This window comes from Protopterus annectens, chromosome 5.part0 (genome assembly GCF_019279795.1).
Source record: "Protopterus annectens isolate FY-2018-M chromosome 5.part0, PAN1.0, whole genome shotgun sequence".
In the NCBI taxonomy this organism is placed as follows: domain Eukaryota; kingdom Metazoa; phylum Chordata; order Ceratodontiformes; family Protopteridae; genus Protopterus; species Protopterus annectens.
The window spans coordinates 1,631,733,051-1,631,755,978 of NC_056735.1; the positions used below are offsets into that span (position 1 = coordinate 1,631,733,051).

The 22,928-nt window shown below is 43.8% G+C and overlaps 1 protein-coding gene across 1 annotated transcript in view; it reads right to left on the minus strand.

The window, feature by feature from the left end:
- Positions 1-22,928, minus strand: part of LOC122802398 (SR-related and CTD-associated factor 4-like) — a 1,636,555-nt gene that overhangs the window by 603,620 nt on the left and 1,010,007 nt on the right. The window contains exon 10 of the mRNA XM_044072023.1: positions 21,503-22,370. Within this exon, the coding sequence (XP_043927958.1) occupies positions 21,503-22,370 (868 nt within the window). The remainder of the gene's footprint in view (positions 1-21,502; positions 22,371-22,928) is intronic.

A 22,928-nucleotide genomic window follows, 5' to 3' on the forward strand; every position in this document is an offset into this window, starting at 1 on the left:
GCTTGCCTGGCAGGAATTGAGCTTGTTGGTGCACTTGGTAGCTCAAGGCTTTGTTCCACAGAGTCATGGCTAGCCTGCAGAGAGGGTACGAGTGGGTTCACCACCGCTTATGAACCACAACTGTGGTGCTGTCTTCACCAATAGTTGACCTGGAAAAACACTGTCTTTGAAGGCCGTCAGGGAGTTCTGTACAGCTAACATTTCTTTTTGATTGATATGCAGGTGCATGTGTCTGGTTCCATTTGCCGTGAATGCACTGCCTGCCAAGTGAGCACCCCATGCATAGTCTGATGCGTCTGTTAAGGTATGGCCGGCAAGGGGTAGAGTGAAAGGGAGCCCCTTACTCTGGTAGGAGACCTCTGCCCACCAAAGGAACTCTGACTTTATACAAGGAGTGATAGGAATCATTGATTCCAGGTCCTGAGAATGTTGACACCATAGGCTTAGATACCACTGGAGTTTCCTCATATGCAGTCTTCCATATGGAATTAGAATGCAAGAGGCCATGAACCCCAGGGCTTGCAGATAGCTGGGGTTTTGGGGCCAATAGTTTGAAGAATGTTGTCAAACTTGTTTCTCTGGAGTGAGAAATGTCATCTCGGAAGTTGTGTTCAAATTTGCTCCCAGGAATACAATCTGTTGGCAGGGTACTAGGTGAGATATCTTTTCATTTATGGTGTACCCCAGAGAGGTTAGGTTTCTTTACAAATGCCAGGTGTTGTAATAGCAAGCCCTGGCTTCCTGCCTGAATCAGACAATCGTCCAAGAATGGGTATATTTGAATATTTCTCTGCCTGCAAAATGCAATGGCTGGAGCTAGACACTGAATACCCTGGGCGCAGTAGATAAAGCCAAAGGGAAGTGCATGGAGCCTGCCCTGAAGCGTAGGTATTTCCTGCAAGATTCCCTTATTGGAATGTGCAGGTAAGCTTCAAGTCTAAGGCTGCCAGCCAGGCATCCTTGCCTAGCATAGGAAGAAGCTGTTGAAGTGTTAGCATTTTGAATTTTGGAATTACCAGAAAGTTGTTTAGAATAGAGAGGTCCAGGATAGGGGTTGTATTTTCTGGGTACCAAGAAAAGTCTTGAATAAAAACCTTGTCCCTTTTGTTCTGCTGGGACAGGTTGAATAGCCCTGATCCTGAGAAGAGAGAGAACCTGCTGCTGGGCCAGGGTATTTTTTTTTTTTTTTTTTTTGAAGACTTCGGATCTGAAACTCGAAAACGAAAATTTCAGGAGTCTGCCGACTGGCACTTGAACAGCTTCTGCTTTGGGCACCACATGGCAAGAATGATGTAATGGCATCGGCTGCATGTTTTATACCCCTAATAACCTGATGTCATGGAAGGAGAGACAGCATCCGACACAGAAATCCAAAGACTCTGGTATTCAGGCGGCTTAGGGATAAGCTGCCGGCAGATAACCCAAATGTGTTGACTGCAACAGTGAAACACGAACATCCAAGACTGCAACAGTGAATACACTCGACCATCTACATTTATGGTAAGTGTACCCAACAGTACTATGTTCTTCGTGTTTCACTGTTGCAGTCATCACACGTGGGTTGATTCAGAAAGCTGAGGAAGGGTGGAGGCAGTCAAGAAGCATTTGGGCTGACTAGCAGGCCTTGTAAGACTGCTGTGGCAAATCCAGCTCTGGATTTAGAAAAAAAGGTAGGCAAGTGGTAATGCTTACTGAAGGTGTGTACAGAACTCCAGTTTGCAGCTTCCAGGATGTCCCTGGTAGGGACTCCCCTGAGAAATGCTGTAGAGGTTGAGGTAGCCCTAGTGGAATGAGTTCTGATCACCTGTGGGGTAGGTTTCCCATGCTGTTTGTAGCAGAAATGAATGCAGTGTGCTATCCATTTAGAAATGGTTTGCTTTGAAATGGCCTTGCCCTCTGCCCTGTTGGAAAGCTGACTAGCAGCTGGTCAGATTTTCTGAAACGTTTATTCCTGTCCAGGTAGAACCTAAGCTGCCTGTGCACGTCCAGGGAGTGCAGGATCCTTTCACCTTTATTCTGAGGATTAGGGAAAAAGGTTGGAAAATGAATGGATTGGTTTAAAGCCAGACTAGATACCACCTTGGGTTTAAATGACAGGTTAGTCCTGAGGGAAACCTTGTCCGCATGGAAAATAATGAAGGGTTCCACGGCCATAAGGGCCTGAAATTCAGGCACTCTTCTTGCTAAAGTGATGGCTAGATGTAAGGCTGTTTTCCAACAGAGGAATTTTAACTGTGCTGTAGCTGCAGGTTCAAAGGGAGGAAGCGTGAGCCTCTCCAGTACAAAGTTAAAGGTCCCAGGCTGAAGTGGGAGCTCTCCTGGAGGGGGAGGGGTCTTAAATTTTTGGCTCCTCTCAGGAACCGTTTGACCAAAGGGTGAGAGAAGAGGGTTGGCTCAGTATTGTAATGAGCTGAGATGACAGAGGCATGAATCTTAATTGAAGAGAAGGATAGGCCTTTGTGGAGCAGTTCTGTTAGGTAATTTAGTACTTTAGTTATGTTGGGAATGGTTATGTCCATTCCCTGAGACTGGCTCCAAAAACAGTATCTTTTCCACTTTTCTGAATAGGATTTCCTAGTACTAGGCCTCCTAGCCTCAAGGATGACATCCAGCACCTGTTTACTAAGGGTTGCTGGTAATGTGTTAAGGGGATGAGCCAGGCTGCTAGGTTCAGGGTTTACAGCTGAGGATGCAAAATCTGGCCCTCCTGCTGGGGTCTGAGGCAGGTGCCATGGTGGCACTACTGTCAGACTGTGCAAAAGTGGGAGCCAGTGCTGGCATGGCCAGTCTGGTACAATCAGGATTGTCCTTGGCTTGTCCTGTCTGACCTTTAGTAGAATGTTCGAGAGGAGGGGCAGAGGGGGAAAGGCGTAGATAGAGAGGTTTTCCCAAGGACAGGGCATCCACTTTCCATGCTTGGCTGTGTGGAGTTTTGGTGCACTATTTGCTCAATTGATAGTTCTCTGGGGAAGTAAAGAGGTCATCCTCTGGTGCCCCAAACCTGTGGATCAGAAGCTTGAATGATTTGGGTTCCAGTTTTCACTTGTGTGGGTCCATTAGACTTCTGCTTAGGTCGTCTGCCATTGAATTTAGTTTGCCTGGCAGGAATCGAGCTTGCAGGTGCACTTGATTGCTCAAGGCTGTGTTCCACAGAGCCATGGCTAACCTGCAGAGTGGGTAGAAATTGGATTTCCCCCTGCTTGTTTATGTACCACATAACTCTGGTGTTGTCTATCAATAGTTGCCCTGGAAGAATAAGGTATTTGAAGGCTGTCAGAGCATTCTGTACAGCTAACATTTCTTTTTGATTGATATGCAGGTGCATTTGTTTTGGGCTCCATTTGCCTTGAAAGTATTTTCCTGCCATGTGAGCCCCCCATGCATAGTGTGATGCTTCTGTTAGGGTTTGTGTGGCGGGGGATTGAGTGAAAGGGAGTCTCTTGTTGTGGTAGCAGATCTCTACCCACCAAATGAATTCAGTCCTTAGGCAAGGAATTTTAGGAATCATCGTTTCCAGGTCCTGAGAATGTTGACAGCACAGACTTAACCACTGAAGTTACCTCATATGCAGTCTTGCATATGGAATTAGTAGAATGCAAGAGGCCATGAACCCTAGGGCTTGCAGTATTTTTCTTTCCGATAGTTGGGTTTGGGTGGCCAGTAGACTGAAATAGTTTGTCAAATAAACCTGTTTTTCTGGAATGAGGAATACCATCTGCGAAGTTGTGTTCAAGCTTGCTCCCAGGAATACAATCTGTTGGCTGGGTATCAGATGTGATTTCTTTTGGTTGATGGTAAACCCCAGTGAAGTTAGAAGTCTCTTTACAAATGTCAGGTGCTGAAGCAGAAAATTCCTGTCTGCCTGAATCAGGCACTCTTCCAAGTATGGATAAATCAGAATTTTTCTCTGCCTGCAATAGGCAATAGCTGGAACTAGGCATTCTATGAATACCCTGGGCGCAGTAGATAAGCCAAAGGGAACTGCAGATAATTGATAGTGCATAGAGCCTGCTCTGAAATGTACATATTTCCTGCAAGATTCCCTTATGGGAATGTGGAGATGAGCTTCTTTTAAGTCTAGGGTGGCTAGCCAAGAGTCCTAGGCTAGCATAGGAAGCAGCTGTTGGAGAGTGAGCATTTTGAATCTTGGAACCACCAGGAAGATGTTGAGAATAGACAGATCCAGGATAGGGCGCCAAGAGTTTTCTTTCTGGGTACCAGAAACAGTCTGGAGTAAAAACCTCATCCCCTTTGCTCTGCTAGGATAGGTTGAACAGCCTTGATACTGAGAAGAGAAAGTACTTGCTTTTGGGGCTCTGCCCACTGGTTTGGGGCGAGGTCTGGCCATCCACTTGGGGTTGGCAATGAGTGGAAGTAGAATCTGTATTCTTGGGATACAATGTTCAAGACCCATCTGCCCTGGGTAATGCACTCCCAGTTTTTTTGCGTGCAGGGCTAGTTTTCCTCCTAAGGGTGCAAGTACTTGGGCAAGGCTTGGAAGGATGAAAGACAAGTCATTGTGAACTTTTCACATAGGATGGTGGGCTTACTACTCCCTGTTTTTGAGCTGGGAGCACTCCATTGTTTAGAGCTGTGCATACCCCTGACACTGTAGTCTTGGTCTGCTGCCCCTTGGTTTTGGCTGAGAAGGTCTGGGAGGGACTGGAAAATACCAGTTTTTAGAAGGCCAATGCCTACTAAATATAGGTGGCTGACCTGTAGGAAATCTTTAACAGTTTGCATAGATTTAGATTTAGCCTCCATCGTTTTGAGGACTTCTGCTTTAGTGCCAAACAGACGTTCATTGTTTAATGGAACATCTAGTAATTTTACTTTGACATGGTCTGGCAAGATTTGTTTCTTAAGCCAAACAGGTCTTCTACGAACAGACCCATTGACAGCAGCCCTGCAAGATGCTTTTAAGGCATCAAAACTACATTGCAAAGTATGTTTTCCAACTTGGTTAGCAGAATGCATTATCTTTATGTTCTGCACAAACAGGAATCAACATAATTTTTTGTTTAATTAGCTCCATAAAATGCTGCTGGTACTTCAACATCTGAAACTGGCAATTTAAAGCCCTGATGGCAAGAGTTGCAGAGGTATATACCGTTCTTACCCCATCTGTCCAAAGCCCACGAATCCCTGTCTGAAGGGGTAGGATTTTTGGCTGTAGTAGCCTTAATACCTTTAGGTCCCTGGGAAATGGTCTCTGGATCTGCAGTGGGATTCTTAAAGAGAGCTGGTGGTAAAGTATCAGAAGTAAGACTGGATTCCACGAAAACATCTACAATACCAGGGACAGGGGGTACAGCTCGAGGCCTGGGCTGAGGCAAGTCTAAAAATTCTGAGTCTCTTTTGGACTGTGGGTAGTCCTGGCATTCCTAGCGGAAAAGCTCTCTTAAGGCATGCAAGGTTTCACCTAAAGAAAAGTCCTCTGGATGGGGGGAGAGAGGAAATGGAATCCTCTGCATCCGAATCCTCATAGGTAGGTAAGGGTATGTCCTAGTAATCAGAGGGATCAGAGTCATACTCATGGTCTGCCGAATCAGAAGGGAAATCACTTCTTTGGTTTTTAGAGGAGGAAGGCTGGCTTCCCCTAATTAGAGTTATAAGGTCTTAAAGCCATTCTAAACATTTGTTTCTGAGGTATAGGAGCTTGAGCATGCGCTTTGGTATGCACTTTGGTCTGTTTTCTAGGCGTAGTGCGAACTCTGGGCCTGAGAAACTCAGTCATCATTTTAATCTGTAATGAAGTAGTTGTTCAATGAAACAAATTTACCAACGAACAAAATCAGCAAACGCCAGTTCCTTCAGTGTCTTGGGAACCCGTTCAACCAGCAATAGCAGAAATTCTAGAAATCTTAAAACGCCAGGCAACCAAATAGCGATAAAAAGCAGTAAAGTCTGTTTTATTACATCCAATGTAACATCCAAGTTAAGCACTTTCACTTGCATCACAGTAAGCTTCATCAGAATTACGAAACTGACATACATTTAAACTTATTTGGCGCCAAAAAAATACAACAGCAACAATTTAAAGTGATACAGTAAGAACTATAATATACAATTATACTGTGTCTATGACTGTCTAATATCCTAAAATCACTTGATAAAACTTGTGCAAAATCACAAGTCTTTAAAAATCAAATAAACTATTAAAAATAAACTATTTAAAAATCAAATGAAACTAGCAATGTGAAGATCAAATGAACTATTTTAAAAATCAATTCAAAGCTAACAAAAGTTTAATAGATATAAAATCGTTAAGTCCAGGTGGGGTAGAGGCATCAGTATATATTTGCCATAGTAATTCTTTATAAGATAATAATCCCTTAAAATTACCCCCCCTAGAATCTATAACTACATTATCCAATATTGCAAATTTAAAAAAATGCCCTTCACCACACTTATTTATATGCCTATATAAGGCATTGTTAATGTCCTTAGTTTTAATACAATGAAGTTGTGAATAAATGCGTTTATTAAATTTTCTGTTTTGCCTATATAATATCCCAAACAAGCCATACATTTAGCAATACATAACCATTTTGCTTTGACAATTTCCATGCTTGAATCTAATTTCTGTTTGAGTGACATTATCTAATATAGTCTTTTGAACCTATATAGAACTGCACTGTCTACACGCACCACATTTAGTTGTGTGCTAATTATTGTCTACCCTACACCGAAACCCTCTAAGTAGCTCTTAATATTCTTTCCCACTAACAAACTGGGGGCCACTACCCAATACTGAAGCAATTTATCGATCTGCAAGAATATTCCAATTGTTTTTGAATATGTTCATAATTTTACCTAAATATGGACTATATTCCAAAATAAACACTCTTAAAAGTAGTGTCTTCTTTAATCATTCCATCAGTATAATTGTGAGCAATATTACTATTATACATCATTGTGTTATATTTATGGTTAAAACCTAATAGGGTTTTATACTTACCACCCCATTCACTAATGGCATAATTGCTAACTTTAGACATCAAACCACTATCATAACCTCTTTCCTTAAATAGTGACGTGATGCAAGATACCTCTTCCAACATCTCCTGATAGTCTGATGTCATCCTTATTGCATGAATAAGTTGCCCTTTATATATATTAACATTGCTTTTTAGGATGATTACTAGAATATTCTAGATAACTATTTGAAAATGTGTTTTTCCGATATATTCTAGATTTAAATACATTCTCACATTAGGAAACAAAAGTATCAAGATAAGGGACACCACTATAATTCTTGGAATAAGTAAACTTAAGATAACTGCTACTCTGATTTATAAAATCCAAAAATAGTTCTAATGCTGATTCACCACCTTCCCATAAGATATAGATGTCATCCAGGTACCTAGCATATTTCACATTTTTCATATAAGCACAGTCTACCATGACCAGGTTCGCGTATATGGGAGCACAAGCTGCTCCCATAGCTATGCCCCTAGTTTGTCCGAAAAATTCTCCTTCATAAAAAATGTAGTTGTAATCAAGTACCAAAGACATCATATCTATCAAAAGGCAATTGGTGTCCAAATCAAAAATCAGCGTATTTTCTGATGCTATTAGCGAAAGCATCCAAACCCTCAGTTCATTTGATCTTCACATAGCTCATTTGATTTTTAAATAGTTTATTTTAAATAGTTTATTTGATTTTTAAAGACTTGCGATTTTGCACAAGTTTTATCAAGTGATTTTAGGATATTAGTCAGTCATAGACTGAGTAAAATTGTATATTATAGTTCTTACTGTATCACTTTAAATGATTGTTGCTGTTGTATTTTTTGGCGCCAAATAAGTTATTTAAATGCATGTCAGTTAGAGTTTCGTAGTTCTGATGAAGCTCACTGTGATGCAAGTGAAAGAGCTTAACTTGGATGTTACACTGGATGTAATAAAACAGACTTTACTGCTTTTTATCGCTTTTTGGTGGACTGGCGTTTTGTTAAGATTTCTAGGATTTCTGCTATTGCTGGTTGGAGAACGGGTTCCCAAGACACTGAAGGAACTGGCGTTTGCTGATTTTGCTGGTAATGAAGTAGTTGGTTTAATGCGAACATCGGAAAGTCAGAACACACCCTCAGAAGCCGGTGGCTGCACAGTGGCTCTGGACCCATCCAAGGTAGAAACATCCGCAAGTTCCATAATCGAAGCATTTCGCAGCATACCGGACTCCGAATGGGTCTCAGCAGAGGCCTGCGAATCTGTAGAAGTGGGTATCAGGGGCTGCGAAGGTGCCTCACTGAGTACTGGCGGACTAGAGACTAGCTTAACGAAAGTAGTCGGCAGTTTTGGACCTATGCGGTCTGTCTATCCTTACGTTTTTTCGGAAGATTGGTAGTCTAATGGTTTACCGAAGCCATTTTGGAATAAGACAGCAAAAGAATTTAGCAACAAAGATAGCCAACGACAGATACTTTGGGCGTTAAACAAGGCACAAAACTGACATCGAGGGACGTCATGGTCTGGGCCTAAACAGCAAGAATGAAAATCTCTGGGACATTTGCTTTCCACAGGCAAGACAATTGTTAACTTTGTTTGACATCGGTTAGAGCAAGAAAAAAGAATCCCCAACGAGGTACTTGGCTTTAGAAGACTTCAGGTTTGAAACTCGAAAAACAAATGTCAGGTAGCGGCCGACCGGCACTTGAGAACTCCTCCTACTTCGGGCTCCCGCACGGCAAGAAAAGCTGATGTAATGGCATCTGCTGCAGGTTTTATACCCCTGACGTCATGGAAGAGGCAACAGCATCCGATGCAGAAATCCTAACTCTGGTATTCGGGCTGAAGGAAGGCTACCTGCAGGCAGATAACCCAAGTGTGATGACTGCAACAGTGAAACACTAAGAAAGTACAGTTTTGTACCTACCATAAATGTAGATGTTAGAGTGCTAATACAGCTGCAGTCATAACAGATGGGTTCTCCTGCCGTCAGGCGGGTCCTCGGTCGGCCGAACTCCAAAGTCTAGGTCCGGCGTCGGTTCTCGTCGCTTCTTCCCGGACGTCAGTGCGACAGGGGTATAAAGGAACCAAACGACGCCATTTTCTTCAGTTTTTTTTGCCCCAGATGTCAGGTGCCCCCAGAAGGAAGGCAATACATAAATTTGTGTGATAATGCAGTGCAATATAATCAAAATACAGTAGTTGCAAGCAAATAAATCATAAATGAAAACCCCAATCAGGTTGTATGAGGATGTGTTAGCCTATAGGCCTGTCCCAAGAGGGGAAGGAGGGAGGGAAACCTGGACTGCAGCTGTATTAGCACTCAAACATCTACATTTATGGTAGGTACAAAACTGTTCTATGTTCATCGTGCATACAGCTGCAGTCATAACAGATGGGTAGAATCCCAAAGCTAAGAAAGGGGTGGTAGGCACTAGGTGGAACTAGGAGGAGCCAAAATGCCCTGCAAGACTGCAGTGGCAAAGCCTGCTCTAGATTTGGAGTATAATGGTAGGTTGTAGTGCTTGGAGAAGGTATGCACAGAACTCCAAGTGGCTGCTTCCAAAATATCCTTGGTAGGAACTCCGAGGAAAGCTGCAGAGGTGGTTGTGGCCCTGGTGGAATGAGTTCTAATGCCTGTAGGAACAGTTTTGCCATGAAAGGAATAGCAAAAGCGTATGCAGTGGGCTATCCATTTTGAGATTGTCCGTTTGGAAATTGGCTTCCCTTGAGCTCCTACTGCATAGGCCACAAAGAGCTGTTCTGATTTTCTGAAAGGCTTTGTTCTGTCCAAATAATAACGCAGTTGTCTGTGGATGTCCAAGGAATGTAGTAATCTCTCCCCTTTGTTTTGAGGATTAGGATATAAAGTAGGTAAATGTATGGCCTGATTTAAAGCTACCCTGGATACCACTTTAGGCATAAAGGACGGGTTGGTTCGTAAGGAAACTCTGTCCTGATGGAAGATGATAAAAGGCTGGACCAGCCATGAGAGCCTGTAGTTATGAAACTCTACGAGCTGAGGTGATAGCCAGAAGGAAAGCTGTTTTCCAGGACAAATATTGTAAATCTGACGAGGCAGCTGGCTCAAAGGGAGGCAAGGTCAGTTTTTCCAGAATGAAATTAAGATTCCAAGCAGGTATTGGTTGTTTCCTTGGAGGCCTTAAATTCTTAGCCCCTCTGAAAAAAGTACAGTTTTGTACCTACCATAAATGTAGATGTTCGAAGATCCACATTGCTGCAGTCCTTACATATGGGTAGTCCGCTGTCCTCGGTCGGCCCGAATACCAAAGTATTAGGCTGACGTCGGTCATGGGCGCTCAGATCTGACATCAGAGCGTCAGGGTATAAAGGCGCATGACCGACGTCATATCCCCAGTCTTTTCTTGCCCCAGATGTCAGAAGGCCCTAAAAGGAAAGGCCACAGCCAAAAATAGAATACTTCCCCAAAAGACATGTACAAATAACAGCTACCACCCAAACCATACAACCATTCCAAACTACAGAAGGGAAGGAGGGAGGGTAAATTGGACTGCAGCAATGTGGATCTTCGAACATCTACATTTATGGTAGGTACAAAACTGTACTATGTTCTTCATCTCACATTGCTGCAGTCCTTACATATGGGTAGAATCCCAAAGCAGAGGTAAAGGGAGGCTGGCAAAATCATAAAGCATTGGGAGCTGCCAAAATGCCCTGTAAGATTGCAGTGGCAAATCCAGCCCTAGATTTGGAATAAAGAGGAAGGTGGTAATGTTTAGAAAAGGTATGCACTGCACTCCAAGTAGCTGCTTCCAAAATATCTTTAGTAGCTACTCCCCTTAAAAAAAGCTGTAGAAGTGGCAGTAGCCCTAGTGGAGTGAGGTCTGATTCCAGCCGGAATCTCCTTACCATGATGAGAACAACAAAAAGCAATACAAAAGCCAATCCACTTAGAAATAGTTTATTTTGAAACAGGTTTACCCTGAGAACCCAAAGCAAAAGAAACAAACAACTGCTGAGACTGTCTGAACCCTTTAGTCCTGCTCAAATAATAAAGCAACTGCCTGTGAATATCCAAAGTGTGCAAAATTTTCTCCCCTTTATTTTGGGGATCTGCATAAAAAGTAGGCAAATGAATTGATTGGTTCAAGGCCACATTTGAAACCACTTTAGGAATAAAAGTAGGATTAGTACGCAGAGATACTCTATCCTTATGAAAAATTAGGAAGGGTTCAACTGCCATAAGAGCCTGTAATTCAGAAACCCTTCTAGCAGACGTAATGGCCAACAAAAAAGCAGTCTTCCAAGACAAAAACTTTAACTCCGCAGTAGCTGCAGGTTCAAAAGGAGGTAAAGTAAGTTTTTCCAACACAAAATTGAGATCCCAGGCAGGAGTAGGAGCTCTACGTGGGGGTCTTATATTCTTTGCCCCTCTAAGAAATTGCTTAAACAAAGGATGAGAGAATAATGGAGGGTCACAGTCATAGTGAGCAGAAATGGCTGCAGCATGAACTTTTATAGAGGAGAAAGACAAACCCTTGTCTAATAATTCTGTAAGATATTGAAGAGAAACACTTAAATCAGCACTGGAAGCATCAAAGCCCTTTGTATTGCTACAAATTAAAAATCTCCTCCATTTATCAGCATAAACTTTCCTTGTACTAGGCCTCCTGGCCTCCAAAATAACATTCAAAACTTGTTGTGGAAGCTGCGACCCTCCAGGGTCTAGAACAGAATATGCCAGGCTGTCAGATGCAGGGACTGAATCCTGACATTGAGGAAATGATTGCTCTCCTGTGACAAAAGGTGCGGAATCGAAGGCAAAGGCCATGGAGGCTCCCGTACTAAACTCCTCAGCAGAGGGTACCAGTGCTGTCGAGGCCAATCCGGAGCTATTAGAATCATGGAGGGCTTGTCTTGTCTGACCTTCAAGAGTACCTTGGGGAGGAGAGGCAGAGGCGGAAAGGCATAGACGTGAAGATTGCTCCAACTGAATGATAGAGCATCCACTTTCCAAGCTGTGGGATGAAACATCTTTGTGCAAAACTTTGGCAACTGGAAATTTAGTGGAGAAGCGAACAGATCTATGTCTGGAGTTCCCCATATCACTGTCAATTTTCAAATACATGAGGATCCAATTTCCACTCGTGGGGATCCACTATCTGTCTGCTCAAAACATCTGCTAAGGAGTTCTGTGCTCCTGGTAGAAACCTTGCCTGAAGATTGAGGTGTAAACAGAGCAGTCTCCCACAAAATCATTGCTTGCCTGCAAAGAGGGTACGAATGGGTTCCCCCTTGCTTGTTGATGTACCACATGACAGTTGTGTTGTCTGTTTGAATCAACACTTGCCCTGGGTGAAGTAAATCCTTGAAAGCCATCAATGCAAATTGGACTGCTAACATCTCCTTCAAGTTGATATGTAAATGTTGAAGTCTGGCAGGCCACGTGTCTTGAACCCACTTTCCATTGAGGTGTGCTCCCCAAGCCTTGTCCGAAGCATCTGTCGTTAAAATCTGACTCGCCTCTGGTCGGGTCACAGAGAGTCCCTTGTTTAGGTGACATTCCTGAGCCCACCACAAAAATTCCTTTTGAATGCAAGGTATTATTTGAATGACAGTGTCCAGATCTTGGCAGTGTTGTGTCCATACATATTTGAGATACCATTGTAGCTTCCTCATATGCAGTTTGGCATTGGGAAGCACCAGAATACAAGATGCCATGAACCCCAAGGCTTGAAGGACTGTCCTTGCAGTCAGCCTGGACCGTAGAGACAATTGATGGAAGTAAAGAGTAAGGTTCTTTTGCTTGTCCGGGGTCAAAAAAGCCATCTGGGAAGCTGTATTCAGTCTCACACCCAGAAAGCACATTTCCTGAGAGGGTACTAGACTGGACTTTGTTTCGTTCACAGAATACCCTAGGCACCTTAACACTGCCATCACATACTGTAGATGATGAAGAAGTTCGTCCTTGTCTTGAGCAAGAATCAGGCAATCGTCCAGGTAAGGATAAATTTGTATTCCTCTTAACCGTAAGAAGGCTATCACTGGAGCCAGAACCTTTGTGAACAATCTGGGCGCAATAAATAAGCCAAAGGGCAATGCAGAGAACTGATAATGTAAAGTCCCAGCCCGAAAACGCAGGTACCTCCTGCAACTGGGCCTGATAGGAACAGGAAGATAAGCCTCTTTGAGATCCAGAGTTACCATCCAGTGATCTTTGCCCAACAGAGGTAGAAGTTGTTGCAACGTTAACATTTTGAATTTTGGAATGTCTAGGTATGTGTTGAGGATAGATAAATCCAAAATCGGCCTCCAAGTGTTTCCTTTCTTTGGTACTAGAAACAGGCGAGAATAAAAACCTAGGCCCACTTCTGACAGAGGGACCTGCTGTATAGCCCCCATTTGAAGAAGTAAAGAAATCTGCTTGTGCGCCTCTACCCTTTGCTGAGGAGGAACGTCTGGCATGCCTTTGAAAGGAGGCAATGTATGGAAATAAAACTTGTAGCCTCGGTCTATAATGTCCAACACCCATTTGTCATGGGTGACTAAAAGCCAGTTTTGCTTGGAGTGCCAACTTTCCTCCCAAAGGAGCTGCCAGACAGGAAGAATCTGGCAGCTGAAAATGCAGATCATTGGGCCTGTTTACGAAAGGACTGGCCCCTGCCCTCACCTGTAGATTGTGCAGGTGAACTCCACGTTCTAGGCCTGAAAGTACTCTGAGCTCTGCCCCTACCACGTCTAGATCTACCCCTAGACTGTGAATCAGAAGGATAAGCCCATCCCTTAGTAGGCCAATTCCTGCTAAACTTAGGAGGCTGTACCTGCAAAAAATCTTTAACAGTCTGCATAGACTTAGCCTTGTCTTCCATTTTCTTCAAGACAGACTCCACAGGAGAACCAAACAAAACTTCAGATTGTAAAGGAGCATCCAAAATTCTAGTTTTAACATGCTCTGACAAATTCTGATCCTTAAGCCAGGCGTGCCTGCGAATAACTGAACCAGTGGCAGCCACCCTGGAAGAAGCCTGTAAAGCATCGAAACCACACTGCAAAGAATGCTTACCCACCTGTTCAGAGGCATGCACCAAATCCTGTAATTCTTTTCACTCTATGCCCTCTGCCAAAGCATCCACTTTAGATTTTAGATTAGTAAGGAGAAAATTCTGATACTTCACCATATGAAACTGGCAATTCAAAGCCCTCATTGCTAAATTAGAAGAGGTATACACTTTCTTACCCCATCTATCCAAAGCTCTAGCCTCTATCTATAGGAACTGGATTCTTTACAACCGAAGCCCTGACACCCTTAGGTCCCTGGCTAATAGTTTCTGGGTCAGCCCTTGGACTCTTATACAGATATTTATGGGCCTCCGGTACTCTGTAATACCTGTCTGGCTTAACTGGCGCAGGAGGCAGAGAGTCTGGATTAAGGGAAGCCTCGGAGAAAACGTCTTGGACAACATCCAAAACAGGAGGTATAGCCAAGGGCCTATGTTGCGGTAAAAACAAAAATTCCCTAAGCCTCTTTCGGGAATCTGAGAAATCCTGACCTTCCCATTTAAAATGTTCCCTCATAGAATGCAGGGTTTCTGAAAAAGAAAAATCCTCTGGAGGAGAAGCAGAAGGAGAGGAATCCTCTGCATCTGAATCTGAATAAGGAGGAAAATACTGAATGTCTTCAGCCGAAGACTGAGTAATCTGAAGCCTGCTCCAAACTTTCCACCTCTGGCTCCACCCTAGGCCTCTTATCAGGAGGGGGCATAGAACCTCAGATTAAAGAAATTAAATCTTCTGCCATTTTAAGCATGTGTTTTTTAGGTACAGAATCTGCAGAACTAGGACTGACACCCGTGGAAGGCAAACCACGCCTACCTTTGGAAGGAGCCTTAGAGACAGAAGGAGAAGGCCTAACCACCTTAGGCAAGGAAGGGAGAACAGCAACCTGAGAGGCCCCCTCAGCCTGACCTGACTCCTGAGAGGCAACATCTTGCAAAATTAAAGCCTCCCCCTGAGACTCAACTGAAACCTCGGCTGGATCCACAGATTCCACCGTAGTTTCTAAAGAACCGGCGTCCGGAACGGACGACTCAACCTGTCTGGACTTTAAAGATTTGTCTTTGCGCTTCTTCGCGGTAGCGGGCGGAGGATCCGACGGCATGTTATAATTACACCGCTTACCGAAGACAAGCCTAGCGCAATCTAACCTACGTTTAATGGTGCACTTATTAAACCTAGCACAAAAGCGACACCCGACTACGTCGTGCTCAGGTCCCAAACAAGGAATACAAAGAGAGTGGTAATCCCTATGCGGTATCTGTTTCCCACAAGAAATACAATTATTCACTTTTTCTGACATCCGGAATTAACTGATGCAAGAAAAAACAAAAATATTCCCCAACGGGGTACTTAGCCCAACTTGGTTTCGGTCTGAAACTCAGAATACGAAAATTTCAGAACGTCGAACGGCACTTGCAAACGCTGCTTCTGCATCGGACCATGCGGCAAAAAAGACTGGGGATATGACGTCGGTCATGCGCCTTTATACCCTGACGCTCTGATGTCAGATCTGAGCGCCCATGACCGACATCAGCCTAATACTTTGGTATTCGGGCCGACCGAGGACAGCGGACTACCCATATGTAAGGACTGCAGCAATGTGAGATGAAGAACATCTGTCTTGAGAGGGTGAGAGAATAAAGGTGGATCAGTGTTGTATTCTGCAGAAATGGCTGAGGCATGGATTTTGATGAAGTCCACTGCTTAGCAGTTCAGCCAAATACTGTAGAATTTGAGGTAAATTCAGTTTTCCAGGATCCTGGCCCTTTTTCTCATTCCAGACACAAAAACGTTTCCATTTTGCAGAGTAAGCTTTTCTAGTTGATGGCCTTCTGGCCTCCAAAATGACATCCTGCACCTCCTTGGAGAGTAGGGCCTGTTGTGCTGCTAAGGAATCTTCCATGCGGATAGATTGAGTGTTTTTAGCTGGCTGTGAAGAGTTTTGAAACTGTGCCGAGTCAGAAGAGGCATTAGAGGCAGGGTCCATGGTGGGGAATGCGTCAGGCTCCTCAGGAGTGGGTACCAGTGCTGCCTTGGCCAGTCTAGAGCAATGAGAATCATCTTTGGTCTGTCTGCTTTGGTCTTTAATAGAACTTTGGGCAGCAGAGGAAGAGGAGGGAAGGCATAAACTGTCACTGATGTCCAAATGAAAGAGAGCGTCCACTCTCCAGGCCTTTGGATGGAAGATCCTTGAGCAGAAATTTGTCAATTGATGATTCTTGAGGGAGGCAGAGAGATCTATGTCTGTCCTTCCCCATTCTTGGATTATTTCTGTAAAAACTTTTGGATGCAATTTCCATTCGTGTGGATCTGTCATATTCCTGCTTAGGTGGTCTGCCAGCGTGTTTTCCTTGTCTGGCAAGTACTGTGCTTGTAGTTCCATTTGTAAGTCCATGGCCATGTTGCAAAGTGACACGGCCAGTCTGCATAGGGGGCAAGAATGTGTTCCTCCCTGTTTATGTACCACAACTGTGGTGTTGTCCGTTCTTATCAATAGTTGGCTGGTTGTAGAAGGTCCTTGAAAGCTATAATAGCATTTATTACTGCTAGCATTTCTTTTTGATTGATGTGAAGGTGCTTTTCTTTTTGGGACCATTTGCCCTGAATGCACCGATCTGTCATGTGCACCCCCCAGGCGTAGTCCGAGGCGTCTGTTGTGATGACTTGATTTGCTTGAGGCTTGCTGAATGGAAGAATTGTGTTTGACATGCTTGAGCCCACCACAGAAATTCCTTTTGCAGACATGGAATTAGTGGTATTATTGTTTCCAAACTGTGGCTGTGTTGAGACCATGTGTTTTTCAGGTACCATTGTAGTTTCCTCATATGCAGCTTTGCACATGGGATTAGTAAGATGCAAGATGCCATGAATCCCAGAGCCTGCAGGATTTTCCTTGCAGTCAGCCTGGTGCAATTTGCTAGTGTTCTGAAGTATTGAATTAGTTGCCCCTGCTTCTCTGGCGTGAGGTAGGCCATCTGGGTGTTTGTGTCCAAATTGGCACCCAGGAAAATTATCTTCCGAGAGGGTATTAGCCTTGATTTCTTTTTGTTGACTGTGTATCCCAGAGAGTTGAATAACATTATTACATAAGCCAGATGTTTCATAAGAATGTGCTTGCTGTCCGTTTGGATCAGGCAGTCGTCCAAATAGGGGTATATTTGTATCCCTTGAAGTCTGCAGTAGGCAATTACTGATGCCAGGCATTTCGTGAATACTCTGGGCGCAGTAGATAAGCCAAAGGGCAATGCAGAGAATTGATAATGGGTTGAACCTGCAAAAAATCTGAGGTACCTTCTGCAATTTTGTCTGATTGGGACATGCAGGTATGCCTCCTTGAAGTCCAATGTTACCAGCCAAGACTCCTTGCCCAGCATGGGAAGAAGTTGCTGTAGAGTGAGCATCTTGAATTTTGTGCGAGTAGAAATGTGTTTAGGATGGATAGATCCAAAATAGGTCTCCAATCTTTTCCCTTCCTTGGCACCAGAAATAGCCTGGAATAAAAACCTTGACCTTGTTCGTGCTTAGGTACCTCTTGAATAGCTTTCATGTTTATGAGATCTGTAATTTGCCTTTGTGCTTCTGCCCTTTGATTGTGTGGCAGGTTTGGCATGCCTCTCATTTTTGGAAGGGTGTGAAAATGGAATTTGTAGCCTCTGTTTATAATGTCCAGGATCCATTTGTCCTTTGTGACATGCCAATTTTTTGAAAATAATGCCAGCTTTCCTCCTAAGGGGGCTGCCATTTGAGACCTGGTTGGCATGCAAAGGGGGAAGTCATTGGGTTTGCTTTCTGAAAGATTGCGAGTTGTCCTCACCACCTCTGTGTAGGAGCTTGCCATTGTCTGCCTCTATATGATCCTTGGGATTGTCCTCTGCCCCTCTGGCGCCTGTATCTGCCTCTTTGGGGTCTGTCTGTGGCAGGAAAGGACCAGTTTTTGGAAGGCCAATTTCTACTACAACGTGGGGGTTGAACCTGTAGAAATTCTTTCACAGTTTGCATTGATTTAGCCTTTTCCTCCATTTTCCTTAATACCTCCTCAGCATTAGCACCAAATAGTACATCCATTTGAAGAGGGGCGTCTAGTAATTTAGCTTTGACATGATCAGGCAAAGCTTGTTCCTTGAGCCAGGCATGCCTACGTATGACTGATGCTGTAACAGCAGCTCTACATGAGGCCTCTAGAGCATCAAAACCACATTGTAAGGTATGCTTACCCACTTGTTCTGCACTATGCATCAAATCCTGCAACTCCTTCAAGTCTGGTTGTTCAGGTTGTGACATTTTACTTTTCAATTGTGATAACAAAAACTGTTGGTATGTTAGCATATGAAACTGACAGTTTAAGGCCCTCATGGATAAGGTAGCAGAGGTATATACCTTTTTTCCCCACCTTTCTAAGGATCTGGAATCTCTCTCTGAGGGCAATGGATTTTTGGCAATGGAGGCCTTAACTCCCTTGGGGCCCTGTGAGATGGTTTCTGGGTCAGCAGCATGGCTTTTGTATAGAAATTGGTGCGAGTCAGGAACCCTGTAGTACCGGTCAGGCTTAACTGGAGCAGGAGGTAGAGAGTCCGGGTTAAGGCAGGCCTCCGAGTAAACATCATCTAGGATGTCCAAGACAGGAGGTATAGCCAGAGGCCTGTGCCGAGGTAACAAGAGACATTCCCTGAGCCTTTTCTTGGAATCTGAATAATCCTGGCCTTCCCAGTGGAAGTGTTCCCTTAAGGTATGCAAAGTTTCCCCAAATGAATAATCCTCAGGGGGGGATACAGAAGGGATGGACTCCTCCACATCAGAGTCTTCAAAAGGGGAGTAAGAATGTTCCTGATCAGAGTGCTCTGAAATAATGGAGCCCTGATCAGAGGAGGAGGAAAATTCCTCCACTCTGGGCCTTTTGTCCGGTGGGGGCTGAGAACCTCTGATTAAATTAAATCCTCAGCCATTTTAAGCATCTGTTTTTCTTAGACATGGGGCCTGGAGATGGGCCCTGTGTATCTGGTCTCTTAGGGTGCATGGTTGCTTTAGGCTTTGTGAAAGCCTTCATGGAGAAAGAAGAGGAAGGTCTGAAGACACCTTGAGTGGAGGTGGACCTGTCCACATTCTTAGTTTCAACGCCAAGAGTGGCTTCGGTATCTGTAGTCGGGGTGTGGGCCAAGGAGCCTGCGACCTCGGGCACAGGAGACACCGTCAAAGAAGTGTAGTCGGTAATCAGAGGCTGCGTAGGCGCCTCGCTGAGAAGCGGACCACGTGTAGTCGGCTTTAGGTGGTCTGGGCCTAAACAAGGTATACAGAGGGAATGGAAATCCTTATGCGGTATTTGCTTCCCACAAGAAATACAATTATTAACTTTGTCTGACATCGGTCTGAGGCAAGAAAAGTTTCCCCAACGGGGTACTTGGCTTTTAAGAAGACTTTGGTTTCCAAATTTTCGTAATCTCAGCAGCTGGCCGACCGGCACTTGCGAACTGCTTCTGCTTCGGGCACCGCGCGGCAAGAAAGACTGAAGAAAATGGCGTCGGCTGGTTCCTTTATACCCCTGTTGCACTGACGTCAGGGAAGAAGCGACGACAACCGACGCCGGACCTAGACTTTGGAATTCGGCCGACCGAGGACCCGCCTGACGGCAGGAGAACCCATCTGTTATGACTGCAGCTGTATGCACGATGAACATCATCTAGGCCTTCTGAGTAGTTTCTTTAGGACACATGATAAATCAGGAGCAGAAGGGGTCTGCCATCAGACTGGGCCACCTGCTCCAGACACTGACCTTCCAGGAATCTATGAAATGACAAATGGGACTGCAAAGTCACTGGGTAAGAATGACTGGCAGATGGAACAAGATTTGTAGTCATGCTCTGCATAAGCAAAAAAGGCAATGGGAATGGTTGTCTTTATAGAGTATCTGCCTAATACAGAAGTATCTTCCCATCCTAGCTGACATCTAACAAAATCACAGATAAACAGCACAAACAAAAAAGGAAGGCTCCCCAACAAGGCACATATCTGAATCAGAGAAGGCTTACAGTACAAAACCACGAGAGGATCAGACCGACAAGTGCAAGACCTGCATTTGGGCTAGAGGTGAGATGGTCTGAGGATTTATGCTGATACGTCAGCTTATATACCCCTATGGTCACGGGCTGAGGTCATATGCTAGACAAACAGCTTATAGAAGACTTAGGAACCCCTGCAGATAAACCATGCGTTTGGAATACTGCATCAGTGACTTACGTCGTCCTGTTCATCTGCTTTTTCTCTACATTGTCCTGGCTGTAACTGAATGTGGCCTTATAGTATGAGCCCACTCAGAAGTGACAACGCACTGAAATGCAACTTAACATTTTTTGTAAAGTCTTACCTGACTAGACAGAAGTCTATGTAATGAAAAACTGATTCATGCCACTGAAAGATCAAAAAAAATTGCATCTCTACTTTCATTTTTCACAACACACCTGCAAAAGTAAACCATCGTGAAATTTTTAGCATTAAACAAATTATTAATGTACAAATAATTTGCTTTAAGTCACATACTTCCCTGCAGTACTCACTTCCCTCACAGTCATTCAACTTGTAAACAAATAACCTAAACTGCACAGATATGGTTCACAAACATCTGCATTGCAATGTAAAACATAACAGTTCCAACTCTCAAAACCTTAAAGTCATCCTAACTCCACTAACTTTCATTACTTGTAATCTAAGAAAACATTTACAAAAGAACCACAGGCTTCTCCAAGATTTAAGTGTCCACCCAACCAATTCCCTGATCCGCCCTTCCAACCACTGTTTACCAGCGATACTGGTTATGACTGCTTCCTTCATAAATCCAAGCTGGCCGACATTCAAGTAACCATCTTTATTATAACAACTTACAAAACTGACCATGTGTAAGCCACCCCCCCCCCCCCACACACACACACACACACAAGTGAGGTTAGGCTAATTAGCAAGTAGGTCTCTGCCTCCCAACTAGAACCCCATCTGCTACAGAAGTAATGCCCAGTTTTCCAATTTTTGAGGCACCTCCCCATCCTCAATTACCTGCTAAATGAAAGTCTACAGATGAGGACTACAAACATAAAAAGACCTCAACAATTCATGCAGTCACAATAACCATTGCTTCCTCTTAGTAGCCACCCCTCAAAAGACAACTAATGCTTGTACCATCAGAACAATGCCCCCTGTAGGTACGTTACCTGGCTTCACAGCTAATCAGTATTGTGAACTACTCGCTAAATACTTCTACATGAGCCACACTGCCCACAATAGCAAACTCCAGGACAAATATACCAAGCTAAAAATCAATTTCTTTTCCCCAAACATACCTAAAGGAATTACTCAGCTAGTTTAAAGTTTTCAATTTCTCCCTTGACTTTCCTCTTATCTTTCCCCCAACACGTTCCCAGCATCACAACCTTACATTTCAGTCTAACCTCAGTTTTTCATTTCCAAACCTTAATTTTGCTACAAACACCATCCTTGCCTCATATCATAAGCAGCCTACATTTCAGAAGGACACAGCAATACACCCGTCCAAGCAAAATTCTATGGATTTCAGAACACACTTTCTATATAAATTTACATTTTTTTTTTTTTTTTTTTTTTTAGAAAAAGCAAAAATAAGCAGAAGCAAAACATTTCTTAATGCACTAACTTGCTGATGTGAAGATTCAGTCTGTGGTTCTGCTGATCGCTGCTGAAAATTCTCCACATTTGGATGCTGTGGTGGAGTTTGTGACGGAGGCTGTGGTGGCGTCTGAGGAGGATGCTGTGGTGGTGTCTGAGGAGGCTGTTGGGGTGGTGTCTGAGGAAGATGCTGCAGCTGAATCTGTGGCAGCAACTGTGAAGGATGCTGCGGCACAATCTGTGGATGCTGCAGTGGAATTTGAGGGTGTTGTAGTGGGATCTGAGGCGGAAACTGCAGGGGATGCTGCAGAGGATGCTGTGGTGGAATTTGCAAATGATGCTGCTGCGGAATTCCAAGAGGATGCTGTTGTGGTATTTGGAGAGGATACTGTTGTGGAAGTTGAGGTGTCATCTGCAAAGGAAGCTGCGGTGGAATATGTGGAGGGAGTTGCAAGGGGAGTTGCAGAGGAAGCTGCTGAGGAATTTGTAAAGAAATCTGTTGAGGAATCTGTGGAGGGAGCTGCGAAGAAACTGGAGGAAGATGTGACGCATAAACAACTTGCTGAATGCTAGACTGTGGAATGCCAAACTGCTGCATAGTAGGCCGTGGCACAGTAGGCTGCGGCAGAGTAGGCTGTGTTAATCCAGGTTGTGGAAGGTCAGACTGTGGCACACTGGCTTGCTGTACACTTGGCTGCTGCATACTTGACTGCAGTATACTTGTTTGCTGCATACTGTCTCCAGAAAAACTGCTGAACAAGGCAGAAATTGGTAAAAAAAAAAAGGAAAATTAGAATCTATAAAACATATAGGATTATAAAATATAAATAGGTATTCTAAACTCGTAACTGCAATCAATTTCAGAAAAATGAATGAGGTACTTGCTGTTCAAATTAGCCAAGAAAACAAGTAAACATATTCCACTATACATTTCCAAAAGAACCCCACACCCCCACCCAAAGAAGAACTCCAAGTCACCAATCCTCCAAGTGCAACACCACAAAGAAACGCCTCATAAATGCATGCTTCAAATTTCATCAAGTCTATACAAATACATTTCCATTTAAGATATGGGAAAGGGATCTGTAGCCCCTCCTCAAAAATGTTAACGAGCACAGATTGCAATGACCTGCTGCTGTAAAACACACAAAGTATGTTCTAAGACTGTCAGAGGACAACAGCTGATTTACAATGACCAAAGTTAAATGGAGGGACTGAACAGTACACATTACTAAAAAAAAATCCACAGATGCATGAGGATGTTTACCACAGAAGTACCTTCAAAAAGAAAAAAAAAACACTACAAAAAA